This window comes from Myripristis murdjan, chromosome 18 (assembly GCF_902150065.1).
Source record: "Myripristis murdjan chromosome 18, fMyrMur1.1, whole genome shotgun sequence".
Taxonomy (NCBI): domain Eukaryota; kingdom Metazoa; phylum Chordata; class Actinopteri; order Holocentriformes; family Holocentridae; genus Myripristis; species Myripristis murdjan.
Genome location: NC_043997.1, coordinates 17,301,539 through 17,323,583, shown reverse-complemented (window position 1 = coordinate 17,323,583; position 22,045 = coordinate 17,301,539). Strand labels below are relative to the sequence as shown.

General features: G+C 43.4%; 1 protein-coding gene across 1 annotated transcript in view; it reads right to left on the bottom strand.

The window, feature by feature from the left end:
* The window catches only part of LOC115376148 (receptor-type tyrosine-protein phosphatase delta), a 410,683-nt gene that overhangs the window by 94,169 nt on the left and 294,469 nt on the right, over window positions 1–22,045 (bottom strand). The window contains exon 10 of the mRNA XM_030075622.1: window positions 14,351–14,536. Coding sequence (XP_029931482.1) covers window positions 14,351–14,453 — 103 coding nt within the window. The 5' untranslated portion in view covers window positions 14,454–14,536. The remainder of the gene's footprint in view (window positions 1–14,350; window positions 14,537–22,045) is intronic.

The following is a 22,045-nucleotide window of genomic DNA, read 5'->3' as shown; positions in this document are numbered from 1 at the left end:
TAAAATGAATGAATGAGTGGAGAGATTTTTCTAACTTGTATAAAACTGAGCTGCTGGAGAGCTATTTCGATTCACAAAGTGCAGGTGTGTCCTTCACAGCTGATAATGGCATAAAAAGTCAGTTGTTTGAATGTTAACAGCTTTAAGTGGTTGACTTTAATAGTTAAGAACATAAAAATACAGATAAACAGCATTTTTGCATCTATACGTTGCCTTTGAGAGTCAATAAATTACCACTGCTTTAGCACAAGAGCCAATATATGAGGGTAGTGTTTAGGAAAACTACGGGGTTGAATGTAAATTGGTATGTCTCAACACTTTGAGCACCTGTCTGGCACCTGTCAGAAGTCTGTACACGATGTCAATTTTATCCCCTTACAGTTTTCTGCTCATTACAATAGTCTTCCTCCTTCCATTGTTCTTCCCCCTCTCTCTGTACACTATCCATTGATGCATAACAATGCAGCCTATATACAGCCAGCATGATGGTGAATTCGACAATGTGTGAAGGTAAGACAGCTGGTACATAAATCACAGCATTATGAAGTGGAGAAAAAAAAGGTCCTCAATAATTAATGTAGAACTTCAAGGGAATTCTGTTTAACGTAAACAGCACAAGAAGTATATTTCTAACAGGATTCTCCTTGGTGTGTTTTTGGAGCAGACATTTTCACTCTGCGGCATGTAAGGCGAGGCTGTTGTCATTAATCATTCCACAGGTGCAAGACCATTGTCAGAACCCATACGTCCCTTTGCCTTTTCAACCTGGGAGAAAGGCAGCGTGCTTTTGTAGGGGGATGGTGGGGGTGAGGGGGGATTGTGAAGGGGGTGGCAAACACGTCCCTAAAAACAATTTCCCTTCCCCTTCTTCTTCTGCTCTGAATTTGTCAGGAGAGGGAACCAAGTCCAGATGAATTGGATTCCATTTTGTGGTCATCTTTGTTTTTTCCTTCTTCCATGACTCTTTCTTTTTCTTTGTCTTGCCTACAGTCCTTACCGCCATCCCAGCACCATTTATCACATTGCCATCTCGACAGTGCCTGCCCCCTTCCTCGCTGGGAAGCCATTAGAGCATCTCTGCATCGCGGCAGCCAGATTGCATTCCGGTCCCCGCTCACGACATTTATCATCTTTTGTCCTAACTTTTTATCTGGCCCTGCCCTGTGTGAAGCCCTATCTGCAATGCCCGCTATAATGAAACACTGGGAGGTGAGGCTCAAGTAAATAACCTAATTAAACCTAGCGAATGGGGACAAAGGGGAAAAAAATGCACAAAAGGCCTTTGTGAGAATGCCAGAGGAGGAACACTCACAGATGGCAGTGAGGAAGTTGAAGCCGTGATGTGGCACTATGCCGATGCCACCTTCTCGTCCCAGTATTTATAGTACAGCAAGTGGTGGTCTTGTTTAGGCCAACTATGTCCTCTTTATTTGACTGGGACTTGGTATGAGATTCCACCCTGTAATGAACACCATGCTACACTCTTGTTCTGATGAAGCACTGATTACGCATACATCAAGAGATGACCATGGGATGTTGAGAAATCAACTTTCCAGTGAGGCAGGGAAATGTCTCCTCGATAAGGACCACAGCACAGAGGGTCCTACGAGAAAATCCACCCCTCCCTCTCACTCTCCTTTTCTCCTTTCTCACTCTTAGGCAAAACTCAAGCCAACTGTGATTGCTCTCATTAGGGACAAAATGAAGAATGCCAAGCGTCATAATTATCGGCGCCCCGCTCCAAACAGTATCGAGTCGATACGGCAAAATGTCAGGAGGGCATTAGTGGCCAATTATTAATCCATATCAAGCTGGGGAGGACAATTTAATTATCACCTAATCAATATTTCCAGATCTTGTACAGATGTAGTGCAGTGCCGGGTGGATAGATTTGCCTTACGAGAAGCCCCCGTGCAGAATAAGGGGCAGCTGGGCACAGTAGTACGGCTGCAGTAAACAGAAATGTGGCAGAGGGCACTCCACAGCTTCTTTCAGTACTTTAGCCAAAGAAGTTGGAGAAAACTACAGAATGCTAACACTAAAACATTTGTTTTTTACTATTATTGTAGAATTTGCTTGAGGAGTGGGGCAGTGTAGTGCCACCGTGGCATCCCGTCCTGATTTCTGCGGTTTAATTCAACTGAAAACCCAGCATCATTTTTTTTCTCCCGCAGGAAGTAGTTCTCATCCTGTTACCAAGGCATGCCGCCTTGACCAATGTTATGCCTCTCTTTGTTTGCCGCAGTCCAGTGCTATTCCAAGTTAATGCTATTTACTAGCAAAGCTCAATAAGTCAGTGCAAGAGAAGGCAGGATAATGGGGTTATGAATCACAAAAAGACACAAGGTCATTTGTATGGATTTTATTAGCAATTTAATATTCTATCATTGTCAGATATATTGCTCACTTTCTGTAGATAGTCTCTCTGTTTTCAATGCAGCCTGAATAATTACTCTCATTGTACCTGAGACAAACTATCTCAAATAATGTCAGTCAAGCCTTTGTGCAAATGATGAAACAAAATGAAGGCTGTGTAACAGGCCCTTGTGGATTTCAAAGACGCCACACAATGGGGTGAGGCAAAACAAAAGTGGCTGTCTTCCACGAGATAGAAGTCATCTTGAGATAAGAATACCCTCTCATCATTCTGTTTTGCCTTTTTGTTTGCTGTTATTGTGACTCTTGGTTTCCATCCCTGGATCACTTCAGTCTCTCCGCAACCATTTGATTACTATTAAGTTGCCTGGATCTTAGTCATTTTCACTCCTTATTGTCTTACAGTCTTTTGGAAGTAATTACTGTTTTTACCTCAAGGCCACATTGCCACTTGACTTTTATAAGGCATGGTAAATTTTAAACCCGGCATGTTGTCTCTTGCTTGCGTGTGGGGGAAAAAAAACCCAAAACAAACAAAAAAAAACAAACATATGTTTTATGCTTAATCACCCATGATTATTATTATCATTATTATCATTATTACTATTATTATTATTTGTTGTTTTTCTCTTGTTAAATCCCTGAGACCCCTAATTGTTTCCTTTTGATAAAGATAATGAGGCCACATATCTTTGCACACTAATAAAATTCACTGAGCTTAGCTCAGCTTTAATAGAAGTTGGGTGAAGTTCAATGTAATGACTATGCCTTTTTTAGATAAAAGTTGACTTTTGTTATGTATATGACAAGAGACTTGAAATGGGATCAAAATGTGACATTCAATCAAAAATGCAATATCTTTAATCTGTTTACCTTTTGACTTTCATTACCAAAATTTCAGAGCTTGAAAATAGGGTTGAGATCATTTCATAAGATGTCAGGAAACTAATCATATCTACAGGATTAAAGTTGTAGGCTTCAGGATTACTTTTTGGAAATGATCTTTGAGCTTTGCAAAAATGAATTGTGACATTCATGCGAGGCTAATAGTCTGACTACTATGTGCTTAGGTTTAAAGGAAGATGTCAAAGAAACGGTTATGATCAGTAGCAGCAATAAGTAACACTGAAGAGTCAAGAAACAAAAAGGAATCCTATAACGCAAATTACCTCTCCTTTGACTTCTTTGCCATCACCTCACCTGGTATGAATAATGTCAGTTTAACCCACTTCATTCTGTTCTCTACTTCATTTCTGTTATCCAACAAAACTCTCCCTTTGAGAGTCAGTCCATCCATTTTTTAGTTTATCTTCATCCTATGTACTCGTCTTCTCTCTAGTACCTTTTCTATTTACCTATTCCCAGTGTCCCAGTGCATCGTGGGAGTCCATCACTGGGATGGTTTCCACACTGATGACTGGTTAATCTCTTCCCCTGTTACAGTCTTTCAAGAGGCTTACCAAGCACTGTAGCCATCCTTCCAGGAATAAAGCTACTATTTCATCACCACACATACACTACTCAGCCAGACATCACCCAGGGCTTTACAGAATCCGACTGTGTCCCTGTTCTCAGTGTTTCAGTGTGTGTCGAGGGGCCGGATTTTTCAGAGTGGCTGATCAGTAGTGCTCTTAGGTAGGAATGGAGAATATAAGTATATGATTACAGATATGCTATATTACTAATCTCTTGGATCCATTAGGGTTGTCTGAGTTGACATCTGTGTATATGTAGATATGAAGGTGTGTGTATATACGCGTACATGTGGGAACACAGACACTATTTTTAGATACTGAATATGCAGAAATCTGTGCAGGGCTGTTACTTCATGTGTGTGCATACATATGCATGAGCAATGTGTTCATATTGTGAGTGTGTAGGAGTGTGTACAATAAAATAGGTGTAACTGTGTATGCAGAGAGTGTAGAGGTGTGCACAAAAGTGCATGTGCATGATTATATAATATATATACATGTCAAATCAAGTGAGTGTATACAGAGTGAGGCCTGAGGTCTGTATCTCATATTAAAGTGATATGAACAGTTTCCATCACATCTGACATTGGGGATCTGCAGAGATGATGGTTGGTTGGATTCTTCAGTGCTGATCAGACTAAAAGCTGGCAGGTATTACCACAATTCCTCATAATGAGGGGTACCATGCTGCAACCTAAGGAAATATGTTTTTTGGAAATGTCGTGGCTATGTCTAGCCGCTCCCTCCGGCGGCGCTTTGCTACCAGCAGTCGGTAACGTCTACTGGGCGTTCTCGTTCTCCTCTCACTGGAGTTGGCCTGATTCAACCAAAGGCACACAAATAAGGCATTCACTGCGGGATTTAATGGCAAAACTGCAGCCTATCCTTTTTTGCGGACACCTCTGCCTGCATAATCGCGAGGGGGGGGGGGGGAAAGCACAGCCAATTAAATCGTGCCGTGTAATGAGAGGCAACAGATCATGTGGTGTGAAATTACTGTCTCTCCCAGGCAGTGGCATGGAGGAGGGTGAGGCAGTGAAAGGGAATCTCTGCGAGACTCTCTGATTATGTGTTATTTTTCCTCTCTCCAAGGGGCACAAGGAGGAGAGTGGGAAAATCTTATTTGGAGGGTGTACTTAAAGAAATCCATGTAGGCATAAATCCTGATATGATCAACTCTGCTCGACAGCTACCCTCCCATATGTACACTCTTGCACTAACTATCATCCTGAAAGAGAGACAGAAGGGGAGAGATGAGTGGATAAATAGAGGACTGTGTAAGGATTGAGTGAGATCAGACTTGAGAATTTGGGATGTTTTCGTGAAGGAGGAGGGCAGCAAATAAGTCTCACCTTTCAAGGCGAACAGTCTCCCAGGAATCTTTTGTCACCTTACCTCTGCCGTGCATTAATTAGCCACACTTAACTTGAAATATCCTTAATCATGGCTTGAGTGATGGAGGGGATCACAGTAATTAATTTGTTGATGAGGGAATGATGAATGATGTGAAAGACAGCGCCATGGGAGGATGGGTATTAAAGCTAAGGGGAAGCAGGCTGTTTGGAGATGCCATGATGGATGCTGTTCAAACACCTCATCAATGTCCAGGGACCCTACTGTAATGGTGTGTGTGTGTGTGTGAGAGCACACTGCAAGCTGTCTACGTGAGCTGACGTGACCCCATGATATTCCTTGTTTCGTTGCAGCAATCGGACAGGCACTTAGCACCATTAGAATTGGGGGCTTGGCTCAGTTTCAACTGGAAAAGCCTGTGGGTCTGGCTGTGGCGTGAGAGCATTTCCACCTCTCAATGGAGGCTTTCACTCTCATTTGCCATAACTAATAAACCACACTGAAGCTGTGTGTCACAATAAATCTGAGCTCCCCAAATGGCATGACTCACTTGGTGATGTAGAGAAGCCAGAGAGGGAGTGTAAATCGGCAAGTGTGTGAATAAGTAAGTGAGCAAGTGAGTTAATGAATGAGTGAGCAAGTGAGCAAACAAGCAGGAAGGGGGAGGAAAGACTGCAGAAAAGATTGACGGATGCAGCGTGTGAGAGCGTATTCGGTGAGAAAGACAGCTCTCCAAAGACAGAGTTTGAGCTCTCGCTCCATCACTCCTTGGAATGTAAATCAGCTGTGACAAGAGGAGCTCAGGGCATAAAGATTCCCAATCGGCGTTGAGCATTGGAGAGTGCTGTAGGTAAGAAGGTGGGGATGTCAGCTTTCTGTCGGGGACCAAGAGATTGGCCCGAGGCGCTCTGCGGAGATGAATGGTTTAGACCATTAACCCCACTGCAGCATCTCAACACCCCCCACAGGCACACAAATGTGCTGTGTTGAGATCAGTGCAATGTGATACACTCTTGGGACCCCTGGAGTGAGACGAAAGCACAGGCCTAGGGCCAGGTGTTGCCCACACACACACGCACTCATACACACAAAGACATGCTTTCCGAGTGTTCAAAAACACTTTTACAACTCTACAATGACATATCACCACACAAAATACATCCCAAACAGATTTACAGACACATACACTTAAGAGTGTTGGGGGCTTTATCCTTTCCGTTCAGTCAGACAAAGCCATACGTTCAGAAATATGCAGACGTCTTTGACATTTTTAAGAGGATCATTCATAGAATGACTTAAACAGCGTGGCGTCATTCAGGCTCTCCCATACATCTCTCTCTTGGCTCCCTGCTGTTCCAACTTAAGATATTTCACTTACTGTATACTGAATCCAGATTCATTCTCCTTTCCTACAGATGTCACCCATATCTCGGTGTACACCACGTGTTTTAGAAATATGTTTTATAACCACTAGGGGTGTAGCATTTCATTTACTGCATCTCTGCAGCAGTAATAAATTCTGCCGATTCAGCTGCATCAGTTTGCTATAAGAAATAAATATGAATCGCTCTGACTCTGGCCTGAATTCACTTAAAGTGTTTTAAGTTGAACCATTCACAATTCTTAAAAGAAATAGTTTAAATAATTTAACACAATAGTATAAATTGCAACTGTTAGAAGAATATTCTTTCTTATTATTGCAATTGTGTTTTTATTTCTATAAAAACACATTGTGGCTTACTGAAATAAAAATAACAACAACAAAGAACTTCTTAGGTCAAATCACCAAGCAGTGAATTGTAAATCAAACTGAGTCTCTGTTAATTTTAATCCCTAATGACCATTCATCATTAATGATTGCTGAGTGTGTAATCATCAATAATCTTTTAATTTGATATAACCCTGCCTCAGCCATTGTTTCTCCTATATCTGAATCTGTGCAAGAGAAAATGCTTGATGAATCAATCCAGCGCCAACAGATAAATCAATACACTATTTCAAGAATGCACTAATGCACATTACGTCAATGGACAGCGTAAACCATTTTCATTTTTGTTCCTGAGAGTAATTAACCAAATCCATACCCATGGTTACCAACCTGGACTAATGACTGCAGTAACACATAATGCAGAGAGAGCTCATGCATTTCAGACCTGACTGGTCCAGTAATCCCAGTGCTGCAGCTACAGCATCAGTCTATTAATTGCACTGTCACTACGGTGATGTCATGAAACACCTGCATGGTTATACAGTTCACTGGCATACAGTGTGAAGGGTGATCTGATTCCGCATATGCAAGCAAGGCCAAAATCATGCCAAGCGTAAGCCAAGCAGATGCAAAACAGCTGGCACTGTGCTCAGCTCACCGGCTGATCCCCGCATCAAAGGCATGCTACAGGGTACCCGTGTGTGTGTGTGTGTGTGTGTGTGTGTGTGTGTGCGTGTGTGTGTCTGTTTCATGTATGTACAGTATGTGCATGCATGCCTGCGTAAGTATGAGAAATCTTGTCTGCTGCACTGCTTTAACAGGGTCATCTTCATTTCTTCTTTTTTCTTTCCTTTTTGCATTCTTTTTTAACACTGAGATGGAGGATGTCATGCCCGCTGAAATTCATGCCATGTCACAGCATGATAAACGAGGCCATTTCATGTAGAACTATTCAAATATATGATGTTGGAGCAAGGAATTCTGGGCTATTGTTGACTGCCATTACACTAGATTTGCAATTTGTGCTATGGTGCTTTTGCTCTGTGCATATTGTGTCTTGGAGACATAAGTGCACTTAGATATAGCATTAGTGACTGCAGGCTAGGCTTTAATTACCTGCATCTGTGCCTGTACAAAGCCCCCATATTATTCGCTTTTCTTGAGTGTAGGAGGGTCATGAGTATGGTGAAAATTGCTTGGCTTTTGTGTGATTCTGTGGTCTAAGTGAGAGGCAAAAAGACTGCAATCCATAGATGAGGCTAATGCCCTTAAATAACACACTTGGGCATAGTTGCTAGACAAATCAGCATTCATGGAGTTAATAATGGGCCTGATACAACACTTTTAAACATAATTGCACAGTACATTGTTGACAAGGAGTTGGTACTGGCATTTTCAGCTGAAGAAAATGATAATGACTACATACTCATTTAGTTCAACCTGCAAGCAAGTAGCATCTTGCGTGGCCCTGATAACATTGTTTTATCTCAGATTCACAGTCTTGTCACGAGGTCTTCATCCAACCAACTAGATGGTAATTAAGTGTTGGCACTCTAAGCCGAAGGTGTTTTCACTGCATTTATTTGAAGTGTGAACACGATGCGTGCTCTCTGCTCGACAGAAGCTGACGCTGGGTTTGGGATGTACTGTATTAAGGCACTTTTTGAACTGAGTGAGTAGAGCCAACAATGAGATTTCCACTTGAGCAGTGTCCGGCAGAATGATAAACGAGGGGGAGACTGGGGGAATTACAATGATTTAAAGCTGGATCAAAACCGCTACGAGTTCCGTTCCCTTCCTGCTTTAATGTCACTCTGTGTGAATAAGCTAACACACAGGCTGCGACTGTGTGCACGTGTGTCTGTGTTTGTGTGCGTTAAGTGTGGCTAATTGGATGTGTGACAGGCGGTATGTGTGTGTGGGTGAATGTAGGTTGATGCTCTTTTTGAGTACATACGGTGCATTCGCACGTGTGTATGTAGTTGCAGTCGTGTGTGTGTGTTTTGTGTCACCACGTTAGGGCTGTGTGGGTATGTGAGTGTAAAAGGGAATGGAATAGACTCAATTTAAATCGAATTAACATGCAGGCAAATTAAGCAGAGGGATTTAATTTGAGCTGTTGTAAAAATGCTAATTTCAGTACAGCCCGGAAGCTCATATGCAAATACAACACTATTTTACAATAATTCATATTAGGCCAGGCATGCATAAAACACACATATTACAGGCCGATGTCATCTGGGGAATACAGTATCATTAGCTCTCGGACTTGCTGCAAGGTGATTCTGTTCAGGGGTGTGTATGTGTGCGTGCATGCATGTATGCATGTGAGCATGCGCACAAATTATTATTTGTCCAATCCCTCGTTCATACATATCAATGATGCAGCTGCATTATTGCATTCCCCTATGACATTCTCCTGTTCAGAAATATGCTGTTTGTTTGTGCATGCATATCCACATTTGTCCTGCCCTGCACGCATGTCCCTAATTCTATGAAAACGTACCATAACTGATTTGCAACAACATGTTGTGCATAGTTATTACCAGCGCGGCTCCGTGATGCATCTGCCCACACATCTGCCTTTTGGAAATGACTGTCATCGTGGCAGATGCTGGGAGTATTGGATTGTCACTGCAGTACTGCTGACCAAATAACTCCTTGTAGAGCAGCAGAAGCTCTTTGATCAGAGCTGTGTAACTTCCTCCTTCATATGTAATTGTGAAAATGTGGAAAACTTCTTCCTTGCATAATAAATGGTCATTTTATTGATGAAGTTGTGTCCAATTTGTCCACAGTACCAAAAAAAACTTCCCTCTCTTGTCTTTTGATTGTTGTGCAGCTGTCAGAACATGTGCATCTCTTTATTTTGTTGTTGCAGAACATCTTTTATGAGCAAAAATGTGGATAATGCTGCCCCCATCCCACCGCCACTGCCTTTTTTCACACTGCATTCCTGCAAGGGCTCAAAAGAAGTGGTGCATAAACAGACTATTTGCTGTTTTCTTCCCATGTGGTTCACCTTGGATGGCTGGCTCCGAAGGAGAGCGCATACAGATGTCTGTATGCGCTGTGAGTGCAAGTGTGAGTGCATTTGTGTGTGCACGCAGGTCTGCTTATATGCATGCATGCGTGTAAATAAGTGTAATGAGTGAGATGAGGTTTGGATGTTAACGTCTTAATGTTTACAGAGGCTGGAGAGAGCCTGTCAATAGTCATTTGACGTGTAAAAGAGAAGTGTGCTGGCTCGCTTCAGCTCACCATGCCATCCACCAGCAATGGGAGGAATCAATTAAAACACTATTAGGGCCATGGTTTGGCTTGAACCAACACAGTGTGAGATATAGGGGAGTGAAGAGTTTGTGTGTGCATCACTGAGATGGAACGATTCAGTCAGCAGCCACAAAACGTGCTGCAATTTTTATTAGGCTACTGATTAAGTGTAATAAGTGTCCTTCAACATTATGGAAAGGATACCTACAGAAATGTCATGTGAGGTGATTTGTTGCAGGAAGGCAACAGTGGCAACATGAGAGCTGGAGAGAGGAGTCACTGGGAAGAGTTTGTTGTTTTGGAATATTTTGCGTTATCTAATAGTTGAAAAAAACAATGTTCGTGTTTGTGAATTGTGGCAACAAAATGACATTGCCACACAGTCGGATGGGGACACACTGAAGTTGTGGCTAGATGGATCCAAACACTGCTGTCCGTACACTGTGCTTTGCAGATCACTGGGTCTGCAGTGATCATTTTGAATGGGATTATGACTGCCAGCCAAAGAGCAGAAGAAACCCTACACCAAAACACTTTTAGAAAAAAAGTGAAAAAAAGAAATTGCTGCTGCCCACAGATTCTTGCTCTATAATGGGCTGATTTAGAAAAAAAAAAAAAAAAATTCTATCAGTCATCTAGACCCAAAAAACAAAACAAAAAAAACAACAGAAAAATAGGGCCCAGGTTGAAAAATACTGGATTTATCCTTTAAGAAAAGCAGCCCTAAAAGAGTCACCATCTGTAGCTGTTTGTAGCCTGATAGCTCAATCATCCTATCATAAAATGCGACATGATGGCGAAACTTCCTGTGCTTCAGTCACAAACAAAGGCCATGTCATTGCGAGCCCGGCCCTGACCTCCAACATTTGGTTTGTGTTTTGTTCCACGTGGACGTGAGGCTGATGAAACAAACAAACAAATTTATCGAATTAACAAACAACCGAGCTGTTCAGTGCCCACACCAAAACATTTTGGCCCTTGTTTCATCCCTTCCCAGGTGGAGATGTTTAATGCCTCCAGCACTCCTCTTATCCGCCTACGCTTCCTTTTCGCACTACTGTTTAGCGAAAGACACAGAGGAATTGTTTGTTGCCCACCCTCTTCCTTTCTCTCTCTGTCCCCTTGGCTCACCGGGGACAATTATGCCCCTCTTTCAAGCTATTGCCAAGCCCAATTTGCCACACAAATTAAATGGGCTGCATTTGAAGAACGAGGGGGAGAGGGTGAAGGAGAAAGTGAGTGAGAGAGAGGGAGAAGGCCAACAACAAAACAATGACCGAGTGAAAGCAACCAACAGACCAAACAGACATGAACAACAACATAATTCTCAAAGATTATTGTCGAATCTCGACTTCTTGAAGCTCCTGCCAACTGCATCCAGGTCTTGTGAGTTTGCCACTGACAACATTCCCAGAAAGACTAATTTAGCAGCAGTTCTAATAAATATGTGTGTGTGTCGGGGTGGCCTGATTTGTCTTTTGTTGAGAAGAGCTGGGGTGTCCACTGTGTGGGGCGGCACGTAGGACTGGCTCCGAGGACCGTGCCATCTGTTGAGCAGGCAAACTCAGCCATTTTCTGCTCTCGCGTGTCTCATATCCTCCACCATGTCCACACCCGGCGGCTAGCACACGCCCAAATGGATTCACAGCACCAACAGAGGGCAGCTTCCCCTTTGGAAGCTCTTTTTTTTTTTGGAGCTCAGGGCAGCGGGTGCGGGGAGTAAATGGAGTGGAGGTCTTTTTGGTCCTCGGTGCACACTGCAGATGGGGAGAGAGCCCCGGAGTGTCGAGGCAGTTTATGCAGATGCAGTGGCACAATACAGGAAATTGAGGAGCTTCCGAGTCGCTGGCAAGGGGCTATCGCAGCAGCTCCAAGCAGCAGGGAGGGAAGGGAAGGTGGAGAGAAGACAAAGAGACATGTGGAGAAAAGGCAAGAAATGGGGAGAAAATTAGAAAGAGAGAGAAAGATTAGGGAAAAAGACAATAGAGATGAGGTGGGAAGGGGAGGAGTAAACAAGTGCATGACCAAATATGGAGAAAATACGAATCCCCGGGCTAATCTGTGCTGCCTGAATCAGTTCACACTTTAATGCGCACTTGTTCTCACACTTGGAGTGCAGAATGGATGTGCGCCTCCTCCCCGTGACCTCCCTGACTCCCCGTCACCCCCTCAGTCATTATCAGACAGCCGTGGTGACTACCTCATGGTAAGTTTGTTTTGGCTTTGAAATGATGACCCAGCACAGCTGTCTAAGTTGGGTATGGGGAACCAGCAGCTGCTAACACACAGCCGGCCACAGGGAGGAAAACGATGGGGGGGAGGAATGGGAAACACAGAGGCGTCAGGATTTCGGGGGCTTCCGACTGCACTTGTGTACGTCTCTGTTACATCTGTGCTCAAATTCAACTCTGGAATGTCTGGACACTCAAGTGTGGAAGGCGACGCCAAGGCAGTTGTCTGAAGGGAAAGTTTTGGCAATAGTCTTTTAAATCAAATGCTGCTATGTAAATTCACAGTACTGTGTGGAAGATGGGGCTCTCAGAAAAGATAGCTACTAAAGAGCCACCTCAGTGGTAACATTTATCGTCCATTAATGCCGTTTTGGGAAGGTCCCGTAATTAAATTGTATCAATAAATCCTGGAGCTGCACATAAAATGGGGGATAAACGGAGAATACATTTCTACATTTGCCTCTCCCCTGCTGTGAGACATATGCATCGGGAGGGAGAGAAGAAAAATAAAACACATTTGAACAGATTGCAGGGAACATTTCTCAAGCACAAAGTTGAGAGTCTTGCCCATCAATTTCACTTTGCGTGGCTCGCTGGTATATGACCTTGGGTGAATGATCCCTCCATTCAGAGATATTCAGCTGAACTGAGGGGATTTCAGTCGGTGCGAAGGGAGCAATAAAACTTTTATTCATCCCACTGTGACTACAGAAGCTAATGATTCATGGATCTTAGTGTAGAAAAAGAGGGTGGGAAAGGGGGGATGCTGTGGTGTAGGGGCAGAGCTCAATGGGGTTTGAAAACTGTTGTCACACATCAATGGGCAGGCGTCTGATGTCAAGTGACTCAATTTCAATGACTTTCCATCATGAGATTCTTGACTGAGGTCCACACATTTCTGGTACAGCCATGAACAGATTTTGGTAGTTAGGTGAGATGAAGGGATGGATCACTGTGGAATATGGGTGTGTATGCACCAGGGGTGCAGTGCAGTGTGACACTGGGATAACCACTTCAACACTAATGCAAGTCTAGTTCATATGGGATTTCGAAGACCAGCACCAACATTTGTAGACTGTAGAAGCCATCGGCTGTTATTTTGCACCTCTTCAATGGCTTTAAATTTATTTATTTTTTTCTTTCATTATACACTAGAAAAATCGAGCATTTTGCCCATGATTTTATTCTTAGCAGGGTGGCCTTTAGGACAGGATGACTTCTATTCACTGGTAGGAACAACTCTAGTATTAGATTTATTTAACTAAAACATAATGAAACAATTAAAAGAATAGATAAAATGAAATAAAATAAAATTTAAATGCAGGTGTAAATGTCTTTTTATGTACCTGTTGTCAAATAGGAACCGCCGTCATTTTAGAGGTGGACAAAATGCTGGTGTTCAGTATTGAATAGAAGGCCAGTGGCCCGATATTTGAGCAAACTAATATGTAGTATAAGGTGGCTTTCACAAGAGCATTTGTGATAGCTCAGTCAAGGGAAAATATCCCATGTGTTTCAAGGAGACCTGTGCTTTGACAGATGACATGCACTAATGGATAATGGAGCTGAGTGTATGAAAATATCGCAATAACAATGTAAAAGCTGAAACTACTGTAGTTTAAGTTTTGACAGAGCTAAGGAAAATACAAATTGAATTTTTCAGCCAATGAAATTTGAACAGAGTGCTTCAGAATGTTTGGAAACATGGTGATATTAATTCATAGCTGTGTCTGAATGCCAAGTGTCCCATGTGAACACCGTTTAACCTAATGTGTGTCCACATGTGTGTTTTCAAGTGCAGGTGAACATTAGTGTGTCTGATGTTGACAAGTGAAAACAAATCGCCACAAATACAGCATCACATGAGAATCCCCGCCCCAATTCCAGCAGCATAGGACACTTGAGACCCACGTGAAAGCTGAGGGTCCACTTACATTCTGCGTCGGCGAGGTGGAGTAGCAGACCCAGGACGAGCAGCAGCGGCAGCAGCAGCGTGGGCCTGGCTCTGTGCATGGTGGGACAGCTTGGCACCAGCATGCTTTGGCAGCCTCGGTGGCGCTGGCTCACAGAGCCCTGTGAGTCAGTCTGGTCTGATTTCTCAGATGCAGGGTATTCACAGCCTAAACAAGGGAAGGGGGGGAAGAGGAACAGGGAGAGAGGGAGGGAGGGAGGAAAGAGGGAGAAAGAGAGAGCGACTGAATGAAACAAAGCTGTTTGGCTCCACGGGTTTTATCTATCCCTGCACATTTCTGACATACCCCCACACAGCCTCGGCTGGAGCTGACAGGGGATGGGAAGAAGCTGATGTGCTCGCGGGGTATATTCTGACAGTTCTCTAAATGGAATAGTCACTTCGCACAACGTGTGTGCACGTGTGCATGTGAAAGAGAGGGAGAGAGAGAGAGAGAGAGCGAGGAAACCTATGCACATGAAAGGGTGTGCTAATAAGATTTTGTCTTCACAGCTTTGGTCGCGTGCACCAATTGAATACGTTGTATAATAAGAGGAGTTCATCCTGAGTTGTCTTCAGACTGATGTTGATGCTTCACGTCAACATCACTTCTTCGGGTACTAAATCTACAGTTTACATGTATGCAACGGGTACATGTGGCATAATATAGCATAATATAAACAGTACAACTACATGATCAAAGGTCTAACTTGTGTCATCCCTATCAAGTTAACTAAATAAATTAGGAATATTACATGTACCAAAGACTGTGTATTGTGTTTGTGTGTTTGTGATTTGTTGCACATAATCATAATAATCATGAAATAGTCATAAAAAACACAGACTCAATATCTACCAAGTTGTAATAATTGGTTTATGTGATCACTGCAGTAAGAGAGAGTCTTTTGAGAACGTTTTGATGAATAGTTGTTTATAGTTTGTATAAAACAGTGTGACACACTCCATTGCCACCAGTAAACCCATTCAGCTCCAGCACATTTTTATGCTCTTTGCACTACGTTCAATCCATACTAGATGCTTTAATAGCTCTAAGTGCCGCTAAATGGATCAGAGCTAAAATAAAGTGTGCTCTAAATCTATACAAAGTGATGTAGTGGTAGCTTAGCAAATGTACGCAGGCACATAGACACATGTTGCTCCTTTTGTCAAGCGCTGCTAGAACAACAAATACAATCTATAAAACAGAGTGGGCACGCGTTGCCGATGATGATTTGCTACTGGAGCCTTTATTGAGGGACCACTACACAGCTGTAAAAATCAATGTGACACCGTGAGCTAGTATTAGCTGCTGACCAGCTCTATCCCTTGTCATCCATTTGCTTAAGCCGGAGCTTTATCCTCAGTGATGGATGCTCTGTGGTAGTCCTCAGCTCCTAACACAGCTGGCTGCTAATCCAAGTGTGTGAGCTTCAATGACACACTGATGGTTAGCATGCTAGCTAACCCGTGAGGATGGTATTGTTCTAGGAGGGGGCCTTCCTTTGTTCCCAAGGCCCTACGGTCCCTCAGTGGTAATTTTTCAAACTTAAAAAAAAAAAACTTCCCTAAATGTATTTTTTTCCAAATGAAACAGCACTATATTCCCTTAATTCTCTTAAAATCAATGAATACATTCCATACCCCTGTTACATATGTGTATATGTGTATATGTCTATATATATATATATATATATATATATATATATATTATGGTGCATGTTCAGTAAATGATATCTGAAATGGTCCTGGTGCTTCTTTAAGCAAACTGCATATTAACATAACAAAATATTAATTAAGTTGACATAAGTGTGTCCATTATGTCCATGCACTGCAAAAAATCTCCATGTTAACAAGTCATGTATCATTCAAGTTTGTGTTTAACTATGAAAAAAAAAAAAAAACTGCAGGTGGAATGAGTTATTGCTGGTTGTTTCCAGTGCTAACCAAATTGTCTTCAGTTGGATTTGATTTGATTTTTTTTTTTTTTTTTTTTTAAATCAAATATCTTTTTCTTGTTGCTATTGGGCTGATCTGCCTTATTCTGCTTTGTTGCAACATGTTTATACTTGTTCCCCAAAAACTGAGACAAATGAAACTGTATTGATAACAAGTCGGATCATCTCATCCCACTGGCAGACTTTTTGCTTGTTTAAAGAAAAACAAGATTTTAACACTGAATATGAGACTGTTGAGACAAGAGATTTTTTTGTGGGCTGTCGTCTGGTGTGTTTACAAAAATGCATAATCAGATAGTATGTGTTTGGTAAATAATTTCTAAAATGATGTTTGAAAATGATTTATGAGAAAGAAAATTACATTAAGTGAACATCACCCTGGGAGCAATGGAGCTTGGGAACAAAAGGTTCTGGGAACACAGATGTGCTACCATTTAGCCACACTGGCTTGTGAGCGCAGCCGTAGCAGTTTTTGGGTCACATGCACTTCTGACCTCTCCAAGTTTAGCAATCAGCAGCCTCCATCACAGTCTGCTCAGCTCACAGGCCTACTGGACACTGGCGACGCCGGACGTGCACAAGGAAGCAGCTCTGCACATAATCCTTTTATTAGAAAGGATATTTTGTTGAACTGTTTATCTGTGTGTTTGACTACCACCCACCCAAAAAAAAGCCCTGAGCCCAATCTGTGGGCCAGACGATGACAAAGTGCCTCATTTCCCTGTTACCAATCATCCGCTTTCTCACTCCTCGCTCTCCCTCTTTTATTTCCGTTGGCTGCAAATGGCAGAAAAGACGGGAAGATAGCGCACCTGTCACACTCGATTTGTGTTGGGGGGAGATAGACACGACTACCTGTCTCCGAGCACCGCAGGGCTAGAAGCAAGCGCGAGAGCGGGGGACGTGTGGCAAAGGGAATCAATTTGAGGCAATCTCAACCCCCGCGCGCACGTACAAACACAAATGCAAACACACATTTGAGCACACTGAACAGAATTTTCACATGAGTAGTATTTGTTGCTACTGTGAATTTGATAAGAATCAATTGGACTGAGAAACCGGCCCGGGTGTGAGGGATAAAGACACTATCTGATCCATGCGTAATGCGGTGCGGCTGTCCATCTTCTCTCTGTTATTGTTTTACGCATTGTCCCTCCAAATCCACGTGATAGCCTTTGAGTTAATTAATGAAGTGTGTACCTCCATAATGGCATGGCATTAGGAGGCGCACAAGAAACAGTAGTCAGCAGCCCTCCCCCTCCCTGTTCTCACCCTGCATGCACACACGCGCACACACATACAGTATATACGCACGTGCTCACACACACACGCTGATAGAGGCAAACAAAACCATCTGTATGTTGTGTAAGCACCAGTGAGACAACCAAGAGGCTCTGTCATGTGTGTAAATACAAGTGAAGACGAATGCGAGCACAGCTACATGACACACCCCTCCTCCCACATAGAAAAATGTAAATAAATAAATAAATAAATAAAAAGTATTGATTTGGTCATTAGTTCACCAACAGGATCCCAATGAATCAATGATTATTTTTAGTCTAAATGCCTCCCCTTTTCTCCGAGACTGGCTGTGTGTGCATGTGTATGCATATCCTCTTAATTAGCATTCTTGATTAAATTCAAAGAGATTGTCTAGCTCAAAGACACCACCTTTGCCCATTTTATCCTCAATATGGCCGCTTTGCTTTGTGTCGTACGCCTGCTCAGTTTCATACATTTGGTGGCACCGATGCTTTCCACTGAACATTTATTACAATAGAAAGAAAAAACAATCTTGTCTTTCTTCCTGAGCCCCCGGTGGTATTATTGTGTTCCCATTCAGTGGTGCTTCATTCAAAGGATTTTGCTGCTGATAGCAATCATGCATTATTAAACAAAGCCTGACAACATGCACAATGTTAATTAGAAAAAGGGGAGCGTGTGGCAAAGAAAAAGAGGGGGCTGTTGAGCTGTCTTCTTTTTCTCCTTCTCCATGATCCTTATCAGAAATGTGAAAGAGAAGGAGGGAGAGATGTTTATATTCTCTATAATGTCTGGTCTCCTCTGCTGTCATCTGAGTGTATGTGTGTGTGTGTGTGTATGAAAATAGAATGAGTCTTATTTAGCTTGTGTTTTCAATCACACTGCAACAGACTTGTTTTGGGAAAGAACACAGGATAAGCATCTGTTTCCTCCTACCTCAAATCGTCTCTCCCAAACCTTAGGTTCATGCCATGTGCTTTTATAATACCCAGTCTTGTTTCCCATGTCATCCCACATGCTGCAATCCCCCAGCAGAGCACGCAGTGGGAAACAAATGCTGACATGAGAATGCTACCAATGGTGCCATGTTTAACAAATTCAATATGGGATCGAGTGCAGCCTTCGCACCGCACTTTGCACCGCACTCCACTGATGCTTCGTGCAAGTTGACTGATTTCACTTCGGCTGGGCCCAGGGATTTTCTAAGGGGTGTTTTTAATGTCAGGCTTATCCACAAACTGAATTGGACTTCAAGGCAACAGCAGAGTCATGTTATTCTAACAGACCAAAGCGCCCACAAAAATACCGCAATAATCTATTAAGGCTGATCCCTCTGTAATTGTCACAACACATGCAAGGACAAAGCACATCAAAAATCTGCAAGGAATATTTGATACATACTGCATTGTGTTGTAAAAGTTACCCAGTATCATGCTCAGCCAGGCACAGCAAATCAGAATTTTTTGCTTTGTTATTATGAGGCAGTAGTTTCTATTTCCCTGTGGATGAGCGTAGTTAAATAGTGCAGTAATTGCCCCCGTATCCGAAATACAAGGATATGCAGGGTTACAGCAGTGAGCAGGCAAGGTAGCCTGCTGTAGTAATGCTACAGCGCTCTCTGTGATCGTCTTTTTCGACTTTGCCCCGGTGCTGAGAGAGACAAAGAGTCAGGCGCCCGAGGACTCAATATCGCTTAATTAACGCAAAAGCAGTGTAGCGTGGCGGCACGCTCACTCAGTGATTCCAGCCCCAAGGTCAAAGGGCATATCTGAAGAGGGCACGGGGCACTGTGCACCCATCCCTCTGCGCCAGAACCTCCCCTCCCCTGGCAACAGTGAAACGCTGCAGCAACAGAGTGAGGGGAAAAATAACAAAAAAAAAAAAAAACATTTGCTTCAGAGAGGCGTCACGCCCACTCCTGGTGCCTCCGGGGCCTTTTCAATGTATCACATGACCAGAATTATGAAATATTTCCTCACTGGAAAGCTCATCAAAGGCGCAGCCCCCTCACCCCCCTGCTTGTACACCCACCCCCTCGCTCGGCAACCCCCGCCGAGGGAGGGCTAATCAGGTGTGTCTTGGATGATAGTTGCGCTGCATGACATGAGCAGCCGCCTTTTATCTTTCTCTCCTGCTCTCTCCGTCTCCGCCCTCTCTCTCTTTTCCTTGCCGTTCTCCATTCCTTTTACTTAGTCTCCTTCCAAGTCTTTCAATCTTGCTTTACAGCCTAAACTCTCCTTACTCTCTTTATGGTTCCGCTTCTCTCGCTTGCTCCTCTGTCCTTCCGATTTTCTCTTTTTTTCTCTCTCTCTGCTACTTCTCTCTTCTGTCCAGGATGGTGTGATTTAAGACCAAGTGACGAGGCTGTTTCTCACGCATCGCTCCTGATCTGCCGACATGTGTAATAACATCCCTCAAGCTAAGCTAAGCTATGCCCTCGAGTGCAGCCTCCACATGAAAGACCCTGACAACCGCAGCTCAGAGGGGTTTATTTGCTATATTTATTTACCCCCCTTCTCCCTGTCTTCCTGACCTCACTGAAACAAGCCTCCCACGGTCATAAACTATCCTTTTGGGTGCTCATCCCACCAAATTTAATGCATGGCTTTCTGTTTTTGGGAATGCTGGGGTTGTTTACACTTTAGTTAACTTCACTAACTTTTCAGAGATGATTGCTCTCAATGCAGTTGACGATTTCTTTGATTATACCTTGTTGTTTTATGTATAAAACACCCATTGCGGCACACACAGCAAGAAGCTAATTGGCTCTGATGACATTTGTCTGTTTTATAATTGGTTTAAAAGCACCTGCTGCGGCTGTGGAACAAGAAAGCTATCGCGGTCCCATGTCAGCGGTGTGTTCGTTGTAAAAATGTACATGAGATGTCAAAGCCTCTCTCCCCTTTGCAGGCAAAATAAATCCTTTATGGTTCAGACTTTGAAAAGTCAGACAAAAAAAAAAAAAAATAATAATAATAATGCAATGGAATGAATTCTTTATTCAGTTAGCTGAGATAGTGCTAGTATCCAAATGATTTCAATGGGCTCTTTCCAAAAAAATTTTTTTTTTCCTTTTAACCAACTACTAGCAAAGCAAATACCAGCGGGAGAGGTTGTACAGTTCATACGGCACATACTAGGGGTTAGGAAAACAAAGTCAAGGAGAGGTTACTGCTATTTGGAAACTGTCACCTTGTAGAGAGCAAGGTGGTGTCCTCATGTGAATTCAGCCCACCCAAGCTGACCTTGAGTGTGCACTGTAGAGTCAATACGGTGACCCTGGAGCATCGGCCCACAAAGGCTCCACCTCCCGTGTGTTGCCTGTTTTCAATTTCAATGGTCTCTCCTTGACTTTCTCTCTCTCTCTACCTCGTTTACCTTCCTCTCTTTTTTTCTCTTCACTCATGTCTTTCCCTCTCTCTCTCTCACCCGCGCTCTCTCCCTCTCGCCTCATTCCTCCTGCCACATCTCCCAGCAGCTGTTGGGTTCAGATGGATGGTCCCCACAGTGCAAGACCCTGACCTGGAGACTAGTGACTGATTATCCCAGTGCTGCTCCCTGAACGCATACAAAACATACAGCGCACACACACGCATACGGACACACAAGGTTACTGAGCTATTGGGTAAGCTGTGGAGCCACTGGGGAGTTGAGGGGGGAAAACAATCTAACACACTTCATCTGGGTCTGCATGTTTGGATTTCCTCCTTTGACCTTGATGACATGGTAAGCACACTTCCTATTGAATTGTAATGAACACCCCTAATGCCTTTTCAATGGACAGCAGATAAAAGCTGTGTAATCAGCCTCTGGGTAAGCGTGCAAGTTGTGTGACCCATTCAGATGACCGTCTCAACACTGGACTGCTGAGAGGGTTTCCCTTGTTTGCCACTGTGTGGGCAGTTTTCTCAAGTACAAGTGTGTGCCACTTGGGTTGTGCTTGACCTTGCACGTTGGCATTTAAGTATGGGGAAGGAACTTGTTATCATGCAAACACACTGATTCTTAAGGAGTCTATTGTGTCGGGAGCAGGGGGGCATGGCAGGATGGGATGGAGTGAGAAAAAAAAGAAAAAGAGAAAAATGGTAGACGCAGCAGCAGCCAACCTGGAATGGCTGGGATTAAATTTACGCCGCATGAACAGGGGAGGGCTAAATCATGTTACATATTATGAACCAGAAAAAAAGAGAGGGGGAGTGGGAGGAGGGTGGAGCGGGGGTGGAAATAAAATGGATAAGGGGAGCAACGAGGCAGAGAGGGAGCGAGGTAGCGAGAGGAAGGAGGTGAGGGCAGATAATGAGGAGAGAGGAAAGGAAGGAGGCGAGGTGGGAGGGGAGGGAGGGAAAGAGCGCTATGGGGGTAGAGAGCAGGAAAGATGGAGGCAGAGGGGAGGAGAGTGAGGGAATGTGCCTCGCTGCCAGCTTTTCTCACGCTCCGTCTGTGCTTGTACGCTGAGCAGA